This window comes from Rhinichthys klamathensis, unplaced genomic scaffold (genome assembly GCF_029890125.1).
Source record: "Rhinichthys klamathensis goyatoka isolate OS25496 unplaced genomic scaffold, OSU_Roscu_1.1 h1tg000076l_1, whole genome shotgun sequence".
In the NCBI taxonomy this organism is placed as follows: Eukaryota; Metazoa; Chordata; class Actinopteri; order Cypriniformes; family Leuciscidae; genus Rhinichthys; species Rhinichthys klamathensis.
This window is the reverse complement of record NW_026606618.1, coordinates 4,299,167-4,323,205: the sequence shown is the minus strand read 5'-3', so window position 1 is coordinate 4,323,205 and position 24,039 is coordinate 4,299,167. Positions and strand designations below refer to the sequence as shown.

The 24,039-nt window shown below is 36.7% G+C and overlaps 2 protein-coding genes across 2 annotated transcripts; both read right to left on the bottom strand.

Moving 5' to 3' along the window:
* Nucleotides 1-2,328: 2,328 nt before the first annotated feature.
* On the bottom strand, nt 2,329-8,062 carry cav1 (caveolin 1). Its single transcript, XM_056251041.1, has 3 exons — nt 7,887-8,062; nt 7,101-7,268; nt 2,329-3,053 (listed from the first exon to the last, which is right to left on the bottom strand). The coding sequence occupies exons 1-3, from the start codon at nt 7,920-7,922 to the stop codon at nt 2,712-2,714; spliced, it is 546 nt and encodes a 181-aa protein (XP_056107016.1). The 5' UTR covers nt 7,923-8,062; the 3' UTR covers nt 2,329-2,711.
* A 1,930-nt stretch (nt 8,063-9,992) lies between these two features.
* Nucleotides 9,993-13,668, bottom strand: cav2 (caveolin 2). The gene is made up of 3 exons (XM_056251040.1): nt 13,447-13,668; nt 12,527-12,714; nt 9,993-10,352 (listed from the first exon to the last, which is right to left on the bottom strand). Exons 1-3 carry the CDS (start codon nt 13,594-13,596, stop codon nt 10,202-10,204), a joined length of 489 nt encoding a protein of 162 aa, XP_056107015.1. The 5' UTR covers nt 13,597-13,668; the 3' UTR covers nt 9,993-10,201.
* Nucleotides 13,669-24,039: the final 10,371 nt, after the last annotated feature.

Below are 24,039 nucleotides of genomic sequence, written 5' to 3'. Positions count from 1 at the left end.
GGTCGAATCTCCGATGCTGGACTGGAGAGCCGTCAAATAATGTCGGTGACAGCCAGGCCATCGATGCGAGAGCAGTCTGCGGGCTTGCTCCGTCAGTCCGTGAGAGACTGAAGATGAAATAACGAAGTCGCTCATTGTTGTATTAGTAGGCTATGTAATATCTAACTGACGTTAGATGTTTGTTTTGATAGAGCAAATTGTTAACGGATACTTTGACTGCCTGTTGCTATGGTTACTCAGTCACAGCTGTTGTAGGCAGCGCATTTATTTATTAATTTCGAACGGTAAACAGGCAGTTTCACCAGAACTCCTTTACTAGGTGTCCTCTATCACTTTTTAACGGACACCCTGCAGCCAATCAGAATCGAGTATTCACCCAGACCATGGTATAAAAGAAGGTAAAAGTGTTCAGTTTCATTAGACTAGATGAATGATTGTTTTGAGGTTCAGTCCAAATATTCACTAGAGGCACATGAAAATGAATAAGCACTGATTTATTTCTGTCCACTTTATTTTAGTAACCCTGAGCTTACGTGCTTATTTTTGGCTTCTCTTAAAATACTTCAATATTAATTGCTGTGGGTTTTGCTGTGTACACAAATAAAGAAAGCCTTAAAATGACCACATAGAGGTTAAAGCAACCCAAAAGGGCTTTAAACAAAGTCCTAAAATTTAATCAAAGCCATTTAATCAAAAACTTTTTCATTACAAGAAAGCAAAGCCTGCGCCAGTGCAACCGTCCACGTGCAAATAAAGACGCTGAATGAACCAGACAAATGAAATCAACTTGTTTTATATTAAATTTTCTTTAATGTGCACAGCATTATGTGATTTTACAGTAAAAGCAAGGAAAGAGAATTTCAGGTTTCATATAAAAATATGAATAAAAATAACAAGATCTCATGTACAGAGGCAGACTCATTGAAGCAAATGCATCGCAATAGATACTAAGACAGCAGGTAGACAAAGAGGTGACCAAGTCAAAGCGGGTAGACGAAAGGTGACAGAAGTGAGCATAATGTCAGTACAAAATACTATATAGACCCCACTTTAGCAGCAGCCTTTGATGCTGGAAACTTGGTTTGCTGCCAGTCTTTGCCAGTGTGAGTGTGTGAGTGTGTGTGTGTGTGTGTGTGTGTGTGTGTGTGTGTGTGTCTGACAGTGAATAAACAGAGAAGCAGACCGGTTTGTTTACGGGACAAAATTCCAAAAACCAAATGATGTCACAATGTTGTACTACAGAAACAACTTTTAAAAAAATGCAAAAAAACTAATTCTTCATCTTCAAAGACTGCAAATAAAGTTTAAGTATATGTTAAGGCTGTGGTAATGTGCTTTAGTGTTAAAAAAGTTCAATCTTCACAACCTCGCTAGCTTTGTGTCCTATAGTTGCTAGATTCACATGATGTCTCTCTGGAAATTGTAAAGACATTCTCTGCCACTCCAAAAGCTGTTGACATGATGACCGGTTTGAAGCGTTACATGTCAGAGCCAGGAACAGTCTCTTTGTTAGTATATGCTGAGTTGGCAAAGGGTTCAGTGAGGGCATCTCTTTTGCCCCGTGTTCGGGCCATCCACCATATTTAGTGGCAACATGCAGTGTGACGGGCAGTCTTAACATCAGCAGGGCCACGCCTACTTTTTTCTCTAATATTCGTTCAGTTTCCCCGAACCCTCTCCCAAAAACAAACAAAAAACGTTTGGATTACATAAACCCAGTGATGGCAAAAAAAGGGTGATGGTACCCAAATGGAAGAATGAACATGACAAAACTATTCGAATCTTCTATATAATGTTATGGAACTATTTTGGACAGACTTAAGTGGACGTGTCAATGAACGATAGGGGACAAAAAAAAAAACAAAAAAAAAAAACAAGTTCACAGCCTTGTCCCAGCAGGCAAATCTTAAAGGGATAGTTCACCCCAAAATGAAAATTCTGTCATTATTTAACTAAACTAATGTCATTCCAAATGTATACACCTGTAATGTATCTGTGGGATACAAAGTGGAAAGTTTGCGAAATATTTAACGATAAAAGTTCACATTTTCTGTTGTTCGGCAAATTTTCACGGTTGAAATCCAGTTACTTCAATAGGAATCGAAGTGATTGCTAATATGACTGGAGCTAAAAATATTTATTTTTATATATTTCACAATTTCTTTAATATTTATATATATTTTTATATATTTATAAATGATATTCTATGTGATAGTGACCATTGTCAAGCTCCAAAAAGGACAATAAATCCCCCCCAAAAAAGCACCATTAAAGTGGTCAATATGACATGTTCTGTTTCATATCATTCATATGACTTCGGGAGACTTGAATAATAGCGCACAAGTCACGTGGATCACTTTTATGGTGTTTTTGGAACTTGACGGATGTGAAATGACACGAGGGTAAGTAAATAATAACAGAATTTGCATTTTAGCATGAACTGTCCCAAAAAATGAGAATTTTTACCACACACGTCCCAAGGAATCCAAAGCTGAAAGGAGACAAAGCTCATAAATACGCTGAAAAGAAACGGAGAGGAGAGTCTTACCTAAGGGCCACCTAACTACAGCGCAACCCTCCATCTCTGTTCACGTTTATTTCGCCCTCTTTATTATAAAAGTTTATCATGTGATTTATCTCCCCTCCCTGCTTTGGACATTGGTTTCCCCCATCCCACCCGATCCCTCTGGCTGTTTTCCTTCTCCCTGTCCCTACACCACCTTGGTGGTGGTGACCCGCACGCTGCTGAAGCACTTCCCCATGGCTTCGAACAGAGGGTCGCAGAAGGTGTGCACACAGATGGAGTAGACTCGACTGATACAGTGGATCTCGATTAGGTAGCTCTTCACGCAGGGCACCACGGCCCAGATGTGGATGAAGGAGAGGATGGCGAAGAAGATGCCCCACACCAAGGCGAGCGGGATGCCCACCAGGGCCGTCAGCAGCCTGTAGCACCAGTACTTTGTTACTGTGAAGGTGGTGAAGCTCGCTTTCCACACGCCGTCGAAGCTGTAGGTGCCGGCAGGCTCAGCGATCACGTCCTCAAAGTCCACCTGGAGATGAAAGGGATTTCAGAATTAAATCATTGTGTATTGAATATAATAAAATCAGACATAATTTCATTTTGCACAACTAACCCATTGGAACTGTTTTCCAATAAACCCATGTTTGATTGCTTGCTAAAGGCCTTTACCATGATAAATACTTTTTCTTTTACTGCATGTCTTCTGCCCTCTGGTGGATTATACATGAGTAGAAATACTTTTACTATTTCAAAAATGATTTCAAATCAATAAATCAATCAACTAATCTATCTATCTATCTATCTATCTATCTATCTATCTATCTATCTATCTATCTATCTATCTATCTATCTATCTATCTATCTATCTATCTATCTATCTATCTATCTATCTATCTATCTATCTATCTATCTATCTATCTATCTATCTAAGTTATCCGAGTATTTCTGCATGTTTTCATCCATATAAAGTGGGCTGACATTAAGACATCCAGCACAATTCCTCCTCCCCCTCTTCATCCATCTCCAAATTCCTCATAGACAGCATCTTTACACTGTCCAGCCCCCTGCTCTGGTTCACTCAGACTGGTACGGCCTGGTTCATGCCCAAGTCCCCTTATTTTAAACCTCCTGTATCAACCGCAGATTGGATAAGATAGTGCCTGACACCAAACACTAACATTTAGAGAAGACATGTAAATGTAAAACTCTTTTAATAAGCCCTGGAAAGCTTGGTTCAGACCTTCAAAGAGCTGGCAAACCTCACACCATCACTGTATAGCAGTACACTTTCTTTTAAATACAGACGTGTTTATTTCAGTTGTGACATTTTTGATTAAACAGGGGAAAAGCACAAACAAACACACCCTGTCCTTCACGGTCAAACAAGAAAGTCAAGATAAAGCTAATATTTATTTAAGAACTCCTATTTGAATCAGAATAACTAGTCAGAAAAAACAGACGTACCTACATTTTTAGATAGCAGTGTTGTTTATGATGATCTTTAAACTGATAATATCTGAAAATGACTGTTTTGCTAACTGAAATGTAGGCAACTTAACCACTTTAGACTATTTGTGCTAGTTTAAACAGCATAGCCTTAGTAGCAAAGAAAAAATAAGAAAAAAGAAAAGAAATGCTGGTTAACCACCACAGTCTATCTAATAAAGCTGGTTGACCAAAGAAGGCTGACTGGTTAAGTTAGCTAAGAAGACTGGTAGGCTCACCACAAGGTTTGGACAAAATAGAAGTGTCTCGAGTAAATTGAAGTTCCTGTAAGAGTAAAATGATAAATTACTACTTGTCCAAGGGCTTGAAACCATCATGGCTCAAGTTGGCAACAAAATACCAAATTATACAGTCTTATAAAAGCCTATCCTCCCCATTCATTTATCTACAGTATATCCCAATTGGCTGTACACATAGTTTCCATTACTTGAATATTACAACTATGACTTTCAACAACGTTAAAATAAACAGTTCTTGAGCTGACTGCACAGTGTTCCCTGATAACACCCTCACTGTACTGACAGAAGTATCAACTTGCATTCTTCAGATCTGGGGGCTTGTGATTATATAAGACCCGTCCACATAGTTAATAAATCACCAGTGTGCAGTGCACGGTTTATGGAGGAGTAGTGCCACTGATCAATTGAATCAGTTTTTTTTTTAAACCCAATAAAATAAAAATAAAAATGTAAATAATAAATAATTTCAATAAATCACATTTAAAACGGTTTACTTAATGATATTTAAAAGGACAATATATTTAACAATAAAACAAAATGAAATAAAATAAAAATGTTAATAAATAAGTTACTGTTTATTTAATAAACTGTTTACAAATGCAGCTATATAAAAACATATATATGTGTGTGTATATATATATATATATATATCATATTTTCAAACTAGAAAATAAATACACTTTATAATAAAAAATAATAAATAGATTTAATTAATTTAATTAAAATTAAATAAAAAATATAAATAAATCATATTTCAAACTGACAAATAAACAGACATATTTAATTACATATATAAATGTGTAATTAAATATTAACATATCAATTCATTACTTTTTTAAATGAATGTTTATAAATAAATAAATATTTATTTTTTTAAGTAGTCCTCCACAGTATGCATCAAAATATTGAACTTGGACAGACAACAAAAGTTGTGCAAAAACAATGGCATTGTTGAGGATCCACAACGGTTTAAATTAAAAACAATTATAGCTATCTTGTTTATTTTTTCTAAATCCTCGATCACGATGGCAACAGCCTGTGATTCATTTCAAATCGCAAATTCACGTGCAGTGACTAACAAACCCACCGAAGCCTTGGTACTGTAACTGTATTAGCTATGGAATGTTTTCATATTGGTCAGCCAGGATTTATAGTCCTTCTGCAAACACTGTATACTACAAGCATAATCTCATGCATTCGTGATGACTACGCGGAGGTCACTAGACTGTGCTCTGGCCAGATTCCCACGTGGAATCCTGCTCCAGCGTGCTATTAAAAGAATGCACTTTTATGAGAGGAAAATATTCTGTTCCAAGGGAAAGCTACGCATGTGTTTCTGCACACAAGGATCTTTGATGTGGATGTCTGTGGGAGTGCACTTGAACCACGAGTGCATCATGGTCTGGAGGAACGCCCCATGTGTGCAGAGGGATGTGTGTGTGTGTGTGTGTGTAAGGAGAACTTTTGAAAATGGAGATGGGAATTCCCTGCTACGCTCTCCTACACAAGACCCCTGCGAGTGCTCAACCCCTTTTAAGGACAAAATAAAAGGACTGTGTTCACAAAATGAGTCCCTTTCAGAGCCCTTGTGACGGCAATCCCACAATTCCAAGCAAACAGCAAATTATAAACAGAAAACTTGCTTTCGGTGTTCTCTGGATTCAATTTTCAGTCAAATCATAAGAGGCTTTCAACTGCATGTGTCCTCAGGGATGTGACTCAGTGTCATGTTTTGGTGGGAGGGGAAAAGACATGCGAAAAAATAATGCGAAAGGGTGGCGATGGATGCAGGGGGGTCGTTTTTTGAAAGCTGAGTGTATCATCAGGTGACCCAGTCGACTTTTCTTTCAGGGAAAGCTGCTATGCAAGGCATCGCCCAACGCCCAGGAAAAATTTCACTAAGAATGTTAGGTGTGCAGTCTTTGCTCAAAAACAGGAAACTGTTAATATTTCCTCTATAAAAAAAAGACCTTACTTTGACAGCTCGTCACCACATGGGAGTTACCACAGCATTATGCCCGTCCAAATGAGAGCAACGGGCAATTATTGCATGCACGGATTTCACAAACTTGTGCCACAGTCCCAACATTTCACATTGAAGAGACAGCTGCTGCTCCAGTGATAATTGTTTCCACCCTGATGGAAAATCCAGCTTAAGCTGGTAGCTGTGGATCTTCTAGCTGTGCTAGAACTAATTTGACTACTGGTATGACCAGCTGGTCTATGAGGCAGAACAAGCTTAGATATCAACTGCTGCTCCAAAACACCTAAGAAAGCCTGGTAGGGACACCAGCACATCAGTATCATATAGTAGAGTCCAGGTGAGACTGAATGCAAGTGCGTTTAAAAGTAAATTTAAGGTTTTGCAAGTTCTATAACAGGATTTGAAAGACAGCTGCTGCTTGCAATAATTGTTTCCAGTGCCACCATGACAAACTGACCAGTGACTCATCGCCTTTGTTATGAAGCCAAACTTTCTGTTGAGTTATAATGCCAAACTATAAGGATATGCATAAACTATAATGCTCTTTGAAGACGTTTTATTAAGTTTAATATAACAAAGCATAACATTTAATAGTTATGATATATATATATATATATATATATATAGTTAGTAATAACTTAGTAATAGTTATGATAATTATAATACAACTAATTATTAATAAATTACATTATATAATATATTTATTCTAATATATACTAAAATAATTACGTATGAAAAGTTGCATGCAGTTGTTTCATGTTACATTGTACTAATTATAAATGCATTTAAAGTGACTGGCCAAAGAAAAAAAGTTGCATAAAGCAGAAAAATTAAGTGAATGACCTACCTTCACCACATCGTCATTTAAATGTTTTGGGTCCCGGTTGACCAGGTCAATCTCCTTGGTGTGGACATCCCGAAGTGTCTTTTCGTTGATGCTGTCGTTATCCATTTCTTTATTATTTGGTTTGTAAATGTTCCCCTGTTTCCTGATGAACGGTGAGTGAGCGTATTCCTGCGGTTCCAAAGAAAACAGAAAATGAAGTTCATGAGCGCGGAGGGGAGACTGGGGCTCAACTCAGCACAGCCCTGGCATGGGATGGTTTTAAGCGGATAGAAATGAAGCACCACACCCCTCTGGAACACAGCAGAGCGACCCGCCGCAGGGCGGCGCCATTTTATACACCGCGCGTGCGTTGCTCTTATTCCGCAGCAGAAAATATATAAGAATAGAAATCCACCCACAACTGAAATATCAAACTTTTAGGACGTGTTTTAAATATATTAGTTATTCCGAATAAAAAAATTGCATTGCGCTTCGTCAACATGCGCTGCAAACTTGCAAATTATTCCACCTATGGATAGTGAGCAGTTCATTTACCTAATATTCGTATTCCATCAAATTGTGTTTGCACAAAGTGTGCACAAAGTAAACAAGGGAGGCTTGCCGAACAAATACGTGCCAGTAAAAGATAAGACCTCACATTATATCCAACATGCGCGAAAACAAATGGAGCAAGTGCCAGCACACCGCCTTCATGATAAACCCCTAAAAGTGTTTGAGTAATAAGTTGCACAATGAATTGGCATCAAAAATAAAAGATTTCCGAGGTAAAATAGTTGTAATTCTTACCTCTTCAGGTGTCCCGTCCTTGTATCCGCTAGTCATGCTGTCCTGTGAGTGACTGAAGTACGATCAGATGAGTGTGTGTGGAAACAAGACAATCAGTACAGAGGAAGCAGTGTGGGAGGCGTGGGGAGATTACTTTGGGGAGTCCTCTTCCTTACAACAGCCCTCTTTTTTGCCAACTGAAGTCCCATAAAACTTTATCTATGAAATGTTTTTATCTCTCCTTCAACCTCGATCTCGTGGCATCTGTGGGAGTTTCTCTCAGTCACTGAGGACATGCTTGTGTTCAATGAATGAAACCTTCCATTAGCCTGCCACTCACAGAACTACGCAGTATTAGTGGTTGGAGATTTTGACGTGATTTTTCCCGAATGGGAGGCATATTTGGGCACTGTACCATATTTTCCTGCACGATCGTGTAGCTACACTAAACATCCACATCCACTCGCGTTAGAGCAAGGGTAACACAAATTGGGGGGAATTAATGGTAATAGGGACACTTTTTGCCATTGAAATTAAAAAGTGTCCCAATCAACCTGAATTCAGAAGTATGAGGATTATGTAGGCCTATGACCAAAATCAATTGGTAAAAAAACCAAACTATATTTCACCAAAGTAGCCATCCTATCTTTCACAGCTATATTATGCATGAGGTGCATGTTATGTTTTTTAAACCAATTGAGAATGCTGAACACTTATTGGCTACTATTTTAGTTTTAGTTTAAAGTTTTAGCTTTGTAAAGAAATTCTTTCTTGACTTGAAATTTATAAACCTGAAAATGTGACTCTAAGGTCGGTTTGCATACCAAAATACACCTCAAGGCAAAACTTGCACTTTAGTTTGGAATGTTTTCAACAATAATGCAGTTGTTTACTCTGGTTTTTTCTCAAATTTTTGTAACTTATGATACTTATTAGGCTTTAACAATCATTTACTTTACATATCTATACATCTTTTAGTGTCCATTTATTGTACATTTGTGTATCTAGTTCAGGTGCTGGGATGTGCAGGCAATGCAAAATATGCAAACAATGACGAGATAGCGGCCAAAGGTCGCTGTTGCTCAGGTAAAAAAGTAGCATGTTTTAAATCTGTTTAAACCTTTATATAATGTTTTTAATTAATTATTACTTTATATTAAATAAATGTCTCCATGAATGACAAAAAATCCTCATAGTAAACCTATTATTCTACAAAATCAGAATGCAGATTGAGACATTTAATAAAACCCATCTGTTAAGAACTCAACACAGACCCTTCTCTAAAAACATACACTTTTAAAGCGGGTCCACCGTTATCCGGCGTATCTGCTGCATTGAACATGACCCGCGAAGGGTTTTTCACATTGCACAAGATGTTAAATCTTGTCAGGTTAACATGTGCCACACAGTGATCTTCATGGTATGGTTTCTCAGCAAAGAAAACAGTCCATTCAAATTCCAAAAATAATTTTATTTGTGAACTGAAAGGCATTTAGTTCTGTCTTTCATAAGCTGAGCTGTGTTCAAGATGTTTGCTACATGACATCATTCAACAGGGGTGAGGAAACGGCACCTGAGCCTCTAATGTTCCATTGCACAGTCAAATATTCCATTTACTCTGCGGAGCCACTACTAACAAAGCACAATCAATGGCAAACAGCATGTCAAATGTGGCTTTGCAAGTCAAACTAATCGCCATTTGGGCTCTACCTTATCATTCCAAAAAGAAGTCATTAACACAGAAGAAAACGTGATATTTGTATAGAATGCTCTCTATAGTAGGAATGTACCTGAAAATCATAAATAGTTTTTACACTGAAATTCCATCAAATCATCTAATTTACTCTTGTTGATAAAAATCGATCAACTCCAAACAATATAAATATTAACTCAGAAATAAATCGCACAATACTACAACCCTATTGGAAGTAGATGCATCATTTTTTCCTTACAAGCACATCATGTGCTTATTGCAATGTCATATTACATGCAGTAGCACACTATCTTATCCTTAAGTTAAAAATCTCAATCATTACAATAAAATCTTTAAAAAGTCACAAAAGCTTAATTAGACTTACATAACAGTATTGAAAAAGCATGTCAACACTGACATGTCCTCCTCGCCCATTACGAGGAGGACATGTCAGTGGCTAAAAAAACGGAATGAATATTTCAATTGTCTACTGAAATTAAAGAAAAGCTCTTTCTCTTCTCTTTCCTTCAGAAGTCAAGGAAAACTTATCCTTCAGCTAATAACCCTCAAAAAGGAGGCCAGAAGAACACGACAGAAAGATTCTGCAACACTTCTATGCGGAGTTAGATTTGGACAGACTTGCTCAGTTTTGCACAGTCTTGATATTGATGGATGACAAGCACCGTCCAATGCTGAAGAAGAAAGGCCCTATAAACATGTCCATCAAGCTGGTCCAGATCACTTGGATGGAGGGGAGTGTCATCATGCAGCCATGGATCATTGGCATCACCAACCTGCAGATGGAAAATAACTCATCATCATGTGTGCTGATATATAGGGCTTATATAATAATCATTCACATCAAGGTGAACGAGTTCCTCTCTCTTTGTTCTGGAGTACAATGTACCCTGGAAAGTGTGCAAAGCATTATCCTTCATTTCAGATGGTTCCATTAAATCATCACCTTTGATATTGTTGACATTAAAAACATATGCAAGATCTGTCACTGGCCATCTGTAAGGGATTTATAAGAGATGAGAGAAATATAAAGTGTGTTTCCATCTACAGCACAGGTCTAAAAACGTATTTTTTGTAACAATCTTCCTATTAATAAGATTAAAGGTATTTTAGGACATTCATAACATACCTAATTTATAATGAACCACATTTTTGTTACAAATAATTTGTTTATTTAAAATAAATATTTAATATGAGTGGTGCCTCACTTGTGCAAAACTCAAATCCTCAATGTTGTGGGTGTTTGCTAGGGTGTTGCTATGCAGTTGCTATAGTTCTGTGTGGTTTTAGCACTATTTTGGGTGGTTGCTAGGGTGTTGGTATGCTGTTGCTACAGTTCAATGTGATTTTAGCACTATGCTTGTTGTTCTAGATGGTTGCTAAAACATTGCTATGTGGTTGCTAATATTCTGCCTGATTTTTTGCACTATATTTGACGTTCTATATGGTTGCTAGGGTGTTTCTATTCGGTTTCTACGGTTCTGTGTGGTTTTTAGCAGTTTGATTGGGGGTCTAGGTGTTGCTATGACATTGTATTGCTGTTTCTAATGTTCTGTGTGGTTTTTATCATTATACTTGGTTATCTAGGTGGTTGTTAGGGTGTTGCAAATATTCTGTGTTTTTAGCATTATGCTTGACAAGCTAGGTGGTTGTTAGGGTGTTGCTTTGTAGCTGCTAAGGTCCTGTGGTTTTTGGCAATGTGCTTGGTAATAGGTGGTTGTTAGGGTGTTGCTTTGTAGCTGCTAAGGTCCTGTGGTTTTTGGCAATGTGCTTGGTAATAGGTGGTTGTTAGGGTGTTGCTTTGCAGCTTCACTATGCTTGGCGATCTAGGAGGTTGTTAGGGTGTTGCTATGTTGTTATGTGGTTGTTGAGGCTCTGTGAGGTTTTTAGCATTGTACTTGATGTTCTAAGTGCTTGTTGGCGTGTTGCTTTGCAGCTGCTAATATCCTGTGGTTGTTAGCACTATGTGCTTGGTGATGTAGGTGGATGTTAGGGTGTTGCCATGTTGTTATGTGGTTGTTGAGGTTCTTAGCATTGTAGTTGATGTTCTAGGTGGTTGCTAGGATGTTGATAGATAGATGATTGATAGGAGTTTGGGAAAAGTAAACATTCCTCAACAAGCTGCACAATTTGAAGCATCATTCATGTCTGTGACACTTTAAATATACAAAATCCTATTAGCACATTGCTACGCAATTACTAAGGTGTACTAGGTGGTTGGTATAAGGAATTCTGGGTAGACGCTAGGTGGTTACTTACTTACCCCAAGTAAAAACAGCCCATTTTCCAATTCTTTATGATATTCTGGGATGAGGTTTTTTTTTTTTACTTTGTTTTAGCATCTACCAGACTATGAAGCTAAAATTATAAGTACAATCATTTAGAAAAGACACATGTATCCAACAAACCCCACAATTTAAGTTGTCGCCCACTATAGCAACGTAGATTTTAAAAAGTAGTTTTCTCTTCTTCCTTAATGAGCTACATCTTGACATTTGATCTTATCTGGCAAATTTGTCAGCACGACACATTTGGGTTCACTCTGCTACTCTGGGTTGTAAAGTTTGTAAAGTGTGCTAATGTGTGCACCTCAGGAACACTGACCCTGAAAGAGCTGCTGATCTAAACTGCACAAGGGTCAAGCACCAAGCTTTGCCAAGTTTCTGCTTGCATGTGTCAAACCCCTAAGAAGTCAGAGAAAACCACTTGACTAGAATGTTAACAATCCAATGAGAGTTATGTGTGGATTTTTCCACCATATGTGAAAATGCAGGCCCACCTGTGCTGCACAAAACCAGTATGCAAGACTTTCTCTGTGGTATTTCTTCAATTTTGTCAAATGCAAGTCTTTATCTAGGTGGGAAGTGGCCATGGCAAATATTTTGCAATTGGGCTGTGGAAAATACAACAGAGAGCCAACAGCCTTCCCCAACAAGAAGTCTTTTCATACCAAATATGTATACAGCTGAGGATCCCGAAAACAATCCCCGCAATAAATGCCAAGGGAATAGCCAGAAACATGGTGAGGATCCGGTAGAAGACGTATTTCACCAGCTCGAACACAGCATGACTGCTGATCCACACTTTGTCAAAGCTGTGCGTGGAGATCGGCTCAGCAATGATGTCTTCAAAACCAACCTGTGGAATCAAACATAAAATATGAAAATCAATAGTGCACAAACTCAACTACTAAATTAGTCCAAATTTATAAAATGAAAAAAAAAATGTCAAACTTATATTTTAACTACACACCTATAAAGACCAAAAGATCAGTGTTGCTGAAAGTCTAGGTAACACTTTATGTTGATGGTCCCTTTGGAACATTCTGTTGACTATAAGTAACTTTGCAACTACATGTCAACTAGCTAACTCTCATTAGAGTTTTAGACTGTCTGCTAACCCTTTATTGTAATGGTCCTCTAACAGACATACTACTGACTATAAGTAACTTTGCAACTACATGTCAACTTATTCTAATCCTACAAGTCTACTAATACTCTACTAACACTCCAATGAGAGTTAGTAGGTGCAACGTTACTTATAGTCAACAGAATGTGTTGAAAGGACCATCAAAATAAAGTGAAACCAGTCTATTTTATTTCTATATTAATGAGGCTACTGTAGGCTATGCAAAACAATCATGCCAATAAAAAAATATTATTACTGCGCATGTGCAATTACACTTATTCAAATAGAATAGACTCATTCTGAAAAACATGAATGCACGTGATGGCGATAAGTGAAAAAAACTTCGCTTAATACCGTAAGAAACACGTTATCAACTCTTATATCAACGATGTTTGGCACCAAAGTTTAGCATATTAATAAAATAAGTGATAGTAAAATATCTCGCATTAAGTTGTCACCTACCTTTAAGTGCGAGTTAATATCTTTAGGATCTCTGTCCGGGACCTCTGAATACACTTTCGTTTTTTTTGCAAGTATAGGTTCAATCGATCTATTGAATTCATCCTCATCCATAATGACACTGGTCTCCGATTTTTCTTTTTCAAGTCCCATTTTTTTTTGTTTTGGAGGTGCGAGGCGCGCTGCTGTCTGTCGCGCCTGCTGTACGCGCACTGTGCGCTCGAGGCAGGACGCGTCCACGCCCCTCACGGAAGACGCGTTCACGCGCAGACAAAACACACAAACGGCGCTCATTCACTGCTCCAGACAAATGTGGAACAACGATAAGGAACCTTTTTAGGAATACATCCCTGTCTAGTCGTCCTTATCTCAAAACATTGTTAATTGAAACAGAATTCAAGGAATGTTAACAGATTGTTATTTCCTCTAGTAGCCCAGCCTATACTGTAGGTCGCTATTTTTTCGTCAACCGTTCATTCATTCATTCATATTAAGTTTTAAAACTTTGGGGCATTGCTAAATGTTTATCTCCCTCAGTTTTGCTCTTCATTAATCATTAAGCTTCACTGGATTCTTGGAGGAGACATTTTTATTTACACATAGTAGGCTATACCTAAAAGTTCTTTATTGTCCTGAAGAATCCTTTTAAGCCGAACTGTCAAAAATCCATTGAAAGCAACATTGATTTTCTGGAGCTCAGCCATCTAACAGACCGTCAACACACAATTATTGATTTTATGCATAAACTGTACTGTTTTAAAACCAAGTGTAGCCTACTACCTTAGAAGGCAGTATTTTTTTTAGATTTCAGACACAGTCTTAACTTCAGCCAATAGGCTGCTCTCCATATTTTTTACACTTGAAACTGCAGTGATTGCTTTGCTATTTGACTTTTTTTAAAGGGACAGTTCACCCAAAAATGTGCATGTTGTCATCAAAAACCTGCCTTTCTTTGTGTAAAATGTCAGGGTGATGGACCTGCCCTGATACCATATAATGAAAAAAAGCATATATTTTTTAATTCTTGAAACCTTTTTGCATAGTCGTTTAAAATGTCTGGTATTAAAATAATATTTTAACTAAAAAATGTTGCCCTTATTTTTTTTCTGCCAAATCAAAGTCATGTGGTGCAACCAACATGTATAAAAAAAGAGAAGAAAGAAAAAAAAAAACAGGAAATGATAAAGACCCTCATTAGTGTGTCAATAAGAGTATTCAAATATCAGATAAATTGACCTAACAAAATGTCCTAGCTGTTCTTTTCCACTATTAAAGTGGATGGTGACCAGCTTGATCATTCTGCTAAACATGTATAGCCCTAACACTTTGTTTTCATAATTCTTACCAAATGTCTGCATATAATGTTTATCTATATCCAGAAGGAATGGAGGGAGTTTCACTGGAACTAATACACACATAAACAACAAACTCATTGTGTTGTAACAGTCGGGAGGAAAAAGGGGAGAGGCCGTGGCGGCTCATGACAGCAGAGCAAAAGCACAACAGTGGGAGTGAAAAGCACATTCTACCCACATGGACACGCACAATACAGGCCATAATCCCTATGGATAAACACACAGCTGATTTCCAACAGCAAAACAACGTGTGTGATTGAAGCGGGGAACTTTGTCAGCATCATGATTCATGAAGGGTGTATTCTATTTTTATCGATTTTTTGGTCCAAATAAAAATGTGAAACAGAGCAATCAGACTTCACTGCTAAACTCTTCAATGAATGTATCAAGTACTATAATCTGTGATGAAGGGTTTGGCAGGCAAGTCTGATTGATCTATTCAGGAGCAATCTTTTACAGTCATAATTACTTAAGTTTCAACAGTTTTCCCCTTGAGGATACGGGACCAGCCCAACAAGCTAAGCAATAATCAAACCAATATTTCATTTTCATGACAACTTAGCAGGTGAATGACAGCTTTCTTATAAGGTTGCATGAAACGAGTCAAATTTAATAGGTAATTAGCAATCACTCTTAAAAAAAAGGGTTCCTCTGGGTTCTATATAGAACCCTGGGGTTCCATACTTGGCCAATAGAACCCTTTACCGACAAAATGGTTCTATGTAGAACCCTTGGAGAGCAAAGAACCTTTTTTATTAAAATGGTTCTATAATTCATGTTTTATGACTGAAGTGTAAACTAAAGATTCACGTTACACAATAATTATACACAACACATTCACAAAGCTTTTTGAGTCAAGAAGACCCATGAGAATGACTAGTCAAAAACCAGAGTTAACAAAATGTTAATATCTAGTCAATGTATGATTTGAGATTTCTTTATGCACGTTTGTACATTAGCATGAAACTTATATTTCCTAATACATTATAGTTTGCCTTTTTGACCAATCATTTTGTAATAAAACATTATAGGCCTAATAATAAACTAACAAAGTGTTTTCTTTATTTTGTGTACCATATAGTTATGGATTTAATCTATCGAAGGGAACATTAAAAATAATAATCGTAAAAATGCCCTCTGGTGGCGTATATGCGTTGCATCATCCTTGAATTCCTATTGGTGGATTGGCGAAGATGAACAATAGTAACCGACTGCAGAACCGCAGAACCATACGTCATAGCAGTGTGAGGACGACAGCGCCAGCCTAACCGTCTGATGCCGGAAGTGGGCGTGGCCAGGCATTGCGCTACTTCTGTGTTTTAGAAAGTTTAAAACAATGCTATTATGAATATATTTTTTAACGATTTCATTCAAAATATATATTTAAGAGATAGGCCTATATATATATATATATATATATATATATATATATATATATCAATCAAATATTATAAAATATAATATTTATAAAATTATAAAGTATAATAACTATGTTTTGTCCTATTAACAAAAGACAGGCAATGTAGCCTATTAACAAATGTTAATAGTGTTTTTTAAGTTAAAATGATACTTTATGCATCTGTTTTGTGTCAAATGATTAACAATATAAATTGAACAAAGCTTAAAACAAACAAAATAATAAAACGAAAACAAAGCTTGAGCATTTGAACATTTGATTTAATTGAAAAGCATTTTTTAAATAAAATGAGTTTTTCCCCCTCTGAAATAGCAAAAGCATCACACACTAGCTGTACCTGCTCCAAATAAATAATAGTAATTAAATCAAAATATAAAATCAAAATAAATCAAATAAATAAATTATATAAAACAAAATCAAACCAAAGAAAATAAATCTTATTAAAGTTATGCAGGCACACATTTAACAATAATTCTCAAGTGACAAATAAACTAAATAGATCAAAACTCCATACACATGGAGTTAATCCTGATGATTCCTGAGGCGCCTTTCGTCATGACACTCGCTTTTATTTTCTTTGGTTTGATTTTGTTTTTTATAATTTATTTTATTTAGTTCGATTTTTATTTTTTATTTAATTACTATTATTTAGCTATTTAGAGCAGGTACATCTGTTTGTGATGCTTTTGCCATTTCAGAGGAAAAAAATAATTGCATTTAATTAATCATTTTTGTTTCAGTCCACCATAGAATTATGTGGTTTGGTCTATGAAAAAAAATTGTTAGTTGTGAAATGGTTGAGTATTAACAAAATAGTTTTTTAAAAGTTAAAATTATACTTTATCCATTTGTTGTGTCAAATGATTAACAATATAAATTGAATAAAGCTTTAAACAAAAATAATAATACAATTAAAACAAAGCTTGAACATTTGATTGAATTGAAAAGCATTTTTAATAGTAGTATATTGTCTTTTGTTAATAGGACAAATAATTATTATATTTTATAATATTTGATATATATATATATATATATATATATACAGGTGAAACTCGAAAAATTCGAATATCGTGCAAAAGTTATTATTTTGATAATCATGGCTTACAGATTATGAAAACCCCGAATTTAAAATCTCAGAAAATTAGAATATTACATGAAATCAATACAAAAAAGGATTTTAAATACAGAAATGTCGGCCCTCTGAAAAGTATAATCATGCATATGTATATATATATATATATATATATATATACTAAATATATTAGTTTCACCTTTTAATTTGAATTACTGAATTACATGAACTTTTGCACAATATTCTAATTTTTCGAGTTTCACCTGTATACACACAACTATATATATATATATACACATCTTAAACATATCTTTAATTAAATCGTTTAAACAAATATTTATAATAGCATTGTTTTAAACTTTGAAACGTTCTAAAACACAGAAGTAGCACAATGCCTAGCCACGCCCACTTCCGGCATCAGACGGTTAGGCTGGCGCTGTCATCCTCACACTGCTATGACGTATGGTTCTGCGGTTCTGCAGTCGGACCTATCTCAAGATGGCTGGTGCCAAGATGGCCGAGTGAGTAGACGCTTTCTACCGAGCTCTGCAAACGAAAGTTTTGGAAACGGTAAAACTCTATTTTTTGTCTCGCCACGCACTAAGTTTTATTCTCTTAAATACTACACTAATCGAAAAACGAACTTTTGAGCAATGTCAAACCAACGCGAAAGGAAAAGAGGCAAAGAGAGCGCCGGACGGAAGCTAATTCCAGATGATAGCAATGCTGCTACTTCTAAGGCTGGCAATGTTCTAGTTGACAGTTGTCACGATTATTCCTCCGCTTCCCTTCCTCTCCCTACTGCGGAAAACTTCATGGAAGAATTTCCACTGCTGCCTATTACTCCCAGTAAGTCACCTGTTTCGAAGAAAATGATGTGCACAGTCGGGTCTGAACATGCTAACGCTAGCGATATCGTAGCCAGCCTCTCAACCCTAATAAATACGCGGTCAGACAGCATTGAAAGCATGGTCAGTGCCAATGCACTTAAAATCGAAGGACTTAAAAAGACAATTGACTTTGTATGTGCTGAAGTTAAGGATGTAAAGAGCAAAGTGTGTACACTCGAGGTGAAAATGGCGAGAGAAGAGAAACGAGTAGACGCATGTCAGCAAAGGGTCTCGGAGTTAGAAAGATATGCTAGGAGATGGAACCTTAGACTTTACGGAGTTGATGAAATAGAAAAGGAAAACATACGGAGGAAGGCCATCGAGATCTGTCAGGCTGTTTTGCCTGAGGAAAAGAACAGGCTGGCTGATACTATCGACACTGTACATCGGCTCGGCAATAAGCGGCAGAATGACCACAGACCCAGAGGCATCATCATCCAGTTCATCGCACGTGTCTGCAGAGATGCCGTGTGGAAAGCTGCCAAGACATCACCATACCTGCGCAACAACGGCTTACGATTTGCAGAGGATCTGTCTAAGGAAGACAGAGAACGAAGGAGCAAACTATGGCCAGTGATAAAAAAAGCTCGAGAGGAGGGCAAACCAGCCTTCTTCATTGGAGGTCGCGGGTTTATCAACGGTTCAGAAGTTCCTTTGCCCACCTAAGAAACAGACTTGCCTGCTGCCTTTTAACACAAGGACGCCTACTGGTTTGATTTGCACTACATTCAGAGTTGATAGTGTATATTTAGTGTTTTTGTTATCCTGCAACTAGGTCTTTACAGTTTTTTTTTTTTTTTACAAAATCGCTGCCATTTCTATTATGTTCTGTTTTTTAGGGCCATTTAATATCCAAGGCAGCTGATGTGCTATTTAGTTGGCCGGGACTAACAATTTGTTCCTTTCTTTTTTACCGATATATTTTTTTTCTAGGATGCAGCACTCGGTCCCCTTACTTAGGAAAACTCTCCTAATACATTTGTTATTGGTTATTCTCTAGTTTATTCTTCGTTCGTGTTCTTTAATAACTTTGTCTTTGTCCATTGTTTCTTTAAATGCCAGGGGTTTAAGACAGATTTGTAAAAGGAAAGCCTTATTTTTATTTGCTAAACAACTTCGTACGGATTTTTGTTTTTTTCAGGAAAGCCATTCCACATCTGCTGATGTAAATTTTTGGAAATCTCAGTGGGGAAACGATATTTGGTTTTCTCATGGTTCAGAGAGATCTGCTGGGGTAACCACTCTTAAAAATACTTTCACTGGTGATGTCCTGCACTCAGACTGTGACTCCTTGGGACGTTACATATGTCTTATAATTAGAATTGACAACATTTATATTATAATTATTAATCTTTATGGTTATAATAATAAGCTCGAGAATGACAAATTACTTGATTCAATAGAGGAAAGAATCACATTCTGGCTCACTAGATATCCAAACTCTCTTCTTCTAATTGGTGGAGACTTTAATATTGCTCTAGATAATGCTATTGACAGGTGGCCTCCTGGGCGGCCTTCCTCCATCAGCACAAACCTTAAGAGACTTATGGGAAGATTTAACATTGTGGATGTTTGGAGAGAAAAGTTCCCTGATAAAAGATTGTTTACTTGGAGCAACAGGTCAGGTTCCAGCCAGTCTCGCATTGACTTGTGGCTATTATCCAATCACATTGATAAAGATAAAATTACAGTAAATATCCTGACCACACCCCTCACTGACCATAGAGCAATTCATATAAGCATCCATTTAAATGCATCAAGTACATTTCATAGATCTTGCTATTGGAAGTTGAACAATTCATTGTTAAAACATGATAAGGCTAAGACTGAAATTATTAAGTTAATTACTTTTTTTTACAGCAAGGCAAAAAAGGAAAAATCCTACAAAACTAACTGGGAACTACTTAAATTTAAGTCAGGAGCATTTTTGAGACAGTATGGGACGTCTATTGCCAAAGCTAAAAGAGCAGAAGAAGTAGAAGTTATAAGTAAAATTTCTTCATTTTATCTAAGAGCCCCTGATGAGGTTTCAGAGGAGGATAAACTACTTCTTTTACAACTCCAAAACAAATTAGACGATTTATATCGACAAAAAGCAGAGGGAGCCTTTGTAAGGTCTAGGAAGAGATGGCTGGAGGAGGGGGAGCAAAATTCGGCTTACTTTTTCCGTCTTGAAAGATACCGTTCCAAAGTCAATTCCATCTATAATTTAAAAATTAATGGGGTTGTTACTGATGACGCTAAAGTAATCTCAGATTTTTGTTCTAAATTTTATAGTAATTTATACAGTTCAAAATTTAATGAAGAAGTTACATCTCAATTTCTTAACTCAATTAATAACATAAGACGGATTGATGAGATAGACAAAGAGTACTGTGATACCCCTCTTACAATGGAAGAGGTCACTGAGTCAATTGCTCTACTCAAAAACAATAAATCCCCCGGCACTGACGGTTTAACTGCAGAATTTTACAAAACGTTCTCTGATCACTTAGCCCCTTTTTTACTGCAAGTTTTTACGGAAAGTATAGAGAATGAGACCCTTCCTCCTAGCCTCACTCAAGGGCTGGTCACTTTGATCCCCAAGCCTAGGAAAGATATACTTTTTATTGACAGCTGGAGACCCATTTCTCTATTAAACAATGACTACAAAATTATGGCGTTAATACTTGCTAGGAGAATTAAAGAAACTCTTGACACAATTATAGATGAGACACAATCTGGCTTTATGAGGAACAGACACATCTCTAACAATCTTAGATTGGTGTTGGATGTTCTTGACTACTCTGACTTGATATCTGAAGATAGCTTTATCCTCCTCTTAGATTTCTATAAGGCTTTCGATACGATAGAACACAAATTTATTTTTTTGTCCTTAGAGAAATTTGGTTTTGGGGATTTTTTCTGCAAAGCAATTAGAACCTTATATATTAATGGCAATAGTTCTATCAAACTGAAACATGGAACTTCCCCTAGATTTAATCTGGAACGGGGCATTCGTCAGGGATGCCCGATTTCCCCCTATCTGTTTTTGCTGTGTACGCAAATTCTCACAACTCATGTTCTTAACAGCTCTATACAAGGAATTTCTATTGCGGGTAGGGATGTCCTCATCAGTCAGCTTGCTGACGATACCACAATCTTTTTAAAAAATGCAAGCCAGATACCCGTCACCATTCAGGTAATTAGTCAGTTTTCAGAGGCCTCTGGTCTATGCCTAAATATTAATAAATGTGAGCTGTTGCCCGTAAAAGAGTGTAATACACAAACTATTTGCAACGTTCCGGTCAAGGAAGAAGTTACCTATCTGGGTATTGTTATCTCTAAAAATCAGAAAATGAGATGTCCTTTAAACTTCTCTCCGATCATTAAAAAAACTCAAAACAAACTGAACCAGTGGTTGCAAAGGGACTTATCTCTAAAAGGCAGAGTGTTGCTTACCAAGGCTGAAGGTTTATCCCGGCTCACGTACGCAGCTCTCGCTTTACACCTTGACAATACAATTTGTAAAGACATTGATAGAATGCTTTTTGACTTCATCTGGAAAAATCGGACCCATTATATCAAAAAAAGTGTAATTATGAATAATTATGAATCTGGTGGCCTTAACTTTTTGGACTTCAATACTCTAAACAATACCTTTAAGATTAATTGGGCTAAGCATTTTCTTAAAAACCCTGTCTCGATTTGGAATTTTATCCCCCATTATGTTTTCTCTCGTTTTGGTGGTCTGGGCTTTATTTTGAATTGCAACTATAATGTGGACAAACTCCCTGTAAAATTGTCCAATTTTCACAAACAGGTATTTTTAGCATGGTCTCTTATTTATAAGCATAATTTCTCACCTCACAGGTATTTAATTTGGAATAACAGAGATATTTTATATAAGAACAAATCACTCTTTTTTGAGAATTGGGTAAGCAACAAGATTCTGCTGGTGGACCAGCTATTTGATGAAGAGGGGCGACTTTTTTCCTATAGTGAGTTTTTGTCTACCTATAACATTCCAGTTACGCCAAGAGAATTTGCAATTGTATTTGACGCCATTCCATCAGGCGTAATCATGCTCTTTAGGTGTTCTAGCAGACTTTCACTTACTTCTGTCTCCCTCCCCAATGTGGCTGAGTCACCAGTTGGGAAAATCTGTTTCTCCCAACTTCCTCAGAATAATAAGAACGTTCGTGCCTTATTCCAGAGAGAAATTGTTTCAATCCCAAATGTTACGTTTTATTGGAACCGATTTGTAAATACTATTGACTGGAAAAAGGTTTGGATGATCCCTCACAGATACCTGTTAGTAAACAAGGTGAAAGAAGTGTCGTTTAGGATAATTCACAGATATTATCCTGCTAGTCATTACATGGTTAAGTTTAAAAGAGACATAAATACAAACTGTTCTTTTTGTGAGGACTACCCTGAAACTGTTTTGCACCTATTTTGGTATTGCTCATACACCAGGAAATTTTGGCAAAACCTCAGCAGATTCATCATTGACCATATTTATAAAGACTTTGCTTTATTGTGGAAGGACGTTGTTTTGTTTTTTTATAGAAGTCATAGTAAAGAAAAGACATACTTCATTATAAATTTGTTAATTATTTTGGCGAAATTTCATATTCATAAATGTAAATTCAGTGCTAAAAAACCTAACTTTGTACTTTTTTTTAACGAAGTTGAATGTTATATTAAGCTGATTTCTGGCTCCAACAACAAAAAGGCAATTAAAACTGTCAACATATGGTCCTTTTTTTCTTTGTAAAGCCCTTCCCTGGCAAAACTGTTTTGTATTTGTTTATATGTTATATGTCTGTATATTGTAATGTATATTTTGTTAAGTTTTTTGTGATGTGATTTGTACTATGTTTTTTGCAATAAAAAAAAAAAAAAAAAAAAAAACCTATCTCAAGATGAACCTACAAGTGACAGTTAATTTTTCAAACTGAGGAGTCCGCCATTTCTGCCCGTTCATACCCTCAGGTAAGTTAAGTTTTTACATTTTTGAAATCATTTTACTGAAATATTTAGTATTGCAGTTAATATTTCTATTGGTTAGAGTATAGTCCTTGTGTTAAATACTGATACTAGAAGCAAAATGGATTATATTTAGCAGCTACCTCAGTTAAAAACACTGCTGTGTAAGTTAGCACCGATGGGCTTCGTCAGCCGTCGGTTCAGAAAGCCCTGTTAAATTGATTTTGCTCCGGTTTTTAAAGTAATTAAGTTACAGTCTCCCTTTATTTGCTTGTTATAGTTAATGAAATGGTCAATAACAATAAGACAGCTGTGTTATAAGGAGACGAGCTTCGAGACAGAAGCGTGAATGTTAATTTCAATGAAGCGCACGCTCGTTTTTCTTTAATGGTAAGTTAACGATAGGCGCCGATTGAAATAACGTTAAAAGCAAACCGGGTGCAAGACGGAGGTGTATGATATGTTAATGTTTGTCGCAGTTTCACACATAACCAAACGTTACTAAGTTTGCGTTGAGTATTTTTCCCAGGCCTATATTAACAGGTGTAACGTTAGACGTTCTTAACTGTTAACTTTGGCCCGCGAGGTCCACTTTCGTGCAGTTTTTAGCTCCAACCCAGATCAGACTGTTACTTTTCAGTAACTTAATCCCGAAGATCTTGACTAACGTTAGCTTGTTCAGGTGTGTTTTATCAGGGTTGGAGCTAAACTCAGCAGGTGAGTGGACACTGCTAACGTTACAGTTGAGAACTTCCAGCCGGTCTCCATTAAAACTGCACGGTTGCAGTCAGTGCAGCGTTCGTATCCGCACATACTCTTATGTTCATTGTTTACCGTGATGCATGCGCTGGATTAAAGTGGTGATAGCACATGGTTAAATGTGTAGGTGTG